Source organism: Nannospalax galili, unplaced genomic scaffold (genome assembly GCF_000622305.1).
Source record: "Nannospalax galili isolate Female #2095 unplaced genomic scaffold, S.galili_v1.0 scaffold13718, whole genome shotgun sequence".
NCBI classification, from domain to species: domain Eukaryota; kingdom Metazoa; phylum Chordata; class Mammalia; order Rodentia; family Spalacidae; genus Nannospalax; species Nannospalax galili.
This window is the reverse complement of record NW_008341844.1, coordinates 2,924-4,762: the sequence shown is the minus strand read 5'-3', so window position 1 is coordinate 4,762 and position 1,839 is coordinate 2,924. Positions and strand designations below refer to the sequence as shown.

General features: G+C 49.9%; 1 gene segment (V, D, J or C); it reads left to right on the top strand.

The window, feature by feature from the left end:
• The first annotated feature begins 586 nt into the window (after positions 1-586).
• Positions 587-1,207, top strand: LOC103737612. The segment is given in 2 exon segments: positions 587-668; positions 774-1,207. Coding segments are annotated over 2 exon segments (480 nt in total).
• The last annotated feature ends 632 nt before the right edge of the window (positions 1,208-1,839 follow it).

Here is a 1,839-nt window from a genome sequence, read left to right as displayed (position 1 = left end):
ACCCAGGTCTTCTGCAAGAACAACCAGTATTCTTAACCACTGAGCCATCTCTCCAGCCCCACACATTTATTTCTTTTAGGTTTTTAAATTTAGTAGCATATAGATTTTAAATTATTCCTTATAATGTCTGGCTCTGACTATAAGTTTCAGAAGGGAGAAGCTGTGTCTAGCTGAGGAGCACAGGCCCAGATAGCAGAGCAGACACATGCCCAGCCTGAGAGCCTATCCAGAAACTTGACCATTCCTGACACATTTCATATTACATTTTTCCAGTAGGGGATACCAGTACTACATACACTATAGTTTCTGTGCACATAACAGAAGTGAAATAATGAATCTTAGTGAATCCTTAACAAGCAACATCCACATACAGAAATACCACATGTCTCAAGTTCCATGACTGTCATTCAAGTCCCAGAGGTCTCTCACATCTGCTGCGAGAACTGTCTTCTTCCAGGAGTTCAACCTCCCATCTCTGTATATAACAAGGGGACATGCAAATAGGGCTTCCCTCTGCTTTTGAAAGCCAGCCCAGCCCGGACCCTGCAGCTCGGGCAGAGGAGCCCTGCCCTCGATTCCCAGGTGTTACCATTCAGTGAACAGTGCTGAGCACAGACTCACCATGGAGTTGGGGCTGAGCTGGGTTTTTCTTGTTGCTCTCTTGAAAGGTAATTTACGGAGAACAAGAGACACTTCGTGTGTGAGTGGACAAGAGGGAGACGAACAATGGAAATGTGTGGCAGTTTCCTGACCGGATTTCTCTCTGTTTGCAGGTGTCCAGTGTGAGGAGAAGCTGGTGGAGTCTGGGGGAGGCTTGGTGCAGCCTGGCGGATCCCTGACCCTCTCCTGTGCAGCCTCTGGATTCACCTTCAGCAGCTATGGCATGCACTGGGTCCGCCAGGCTCCAGGGAAGGGGCTGGAGTGGGTGGCAGTTATATGGTATGATGGAAGTCAGAAACGTTATGCAGACTCCGTGAAGGGCCGATTCACCATCTCCAGAGACAATTCCAAGAACACCGCATCCCTGCAAATGAACAGTCTGAGGTCTGAGGACACGGCCACGTATTACTGTGCAAAAGACACACAGTGCGGGGACTTCAGTGTGAGCCGGACACAAACCTATAGGCAGTGTGCTGAGGACCAGCAGGGGGCGCGCAGGAAGTACAGAGTTCTGGGTCAGATCCGAGCAGGAGGAGGGGGCTGGTAGGGCTGGACACGCCCCCCCACCCCACCGCCCAGTGTCTGAGCGTCCTCTCCATGTCACAGAACCCTTTTCCCAGGAAAACTGGCCGCAGGCACCGTGTGTGCTGGTCTGTGAAGTGCCCATTTATTTTTAATTTCTGTTTCACTGTGATGTAATCTAAATACAGGGTACCCGCTAACCTGAACAGGATGCAGAGGGTCAAACAGGGAAGGAGAAACTTTGCCCTGGGCCCCAGGATCAGACACTGAGGAAGCTCAGGGACCCTGGAGGGTGCTCTCTAGACTCGGGTTGGAGCAGGTAGACCTGAGGGAGAGTGAAGCTGGAGGGTTTACTGAGTTTTCTCTCCTAAAACAAACCAACTCATGCATCTCAAAAACAGCCTCTGGGATCCATGCCTAGGTGAATTATGACTACTGGGGCCACAGTTCTCAGGAGTAAATTCCAGGGCAACACACTCTGGGTTGTGAGTATGTATGTTGTTGTTTTTGTAAACACAATTTCAAAGGGGGTCATTAGGCAGTGTTCCCCAGGATTATGCTGTCTCTACCACAAGAGCTGGAATTCTTGGTGGGCTACAAACCTTTATCTGGGCATTTGAGATACGAGCTTAGCTCCTTGTGCATCAAGCACTCTAT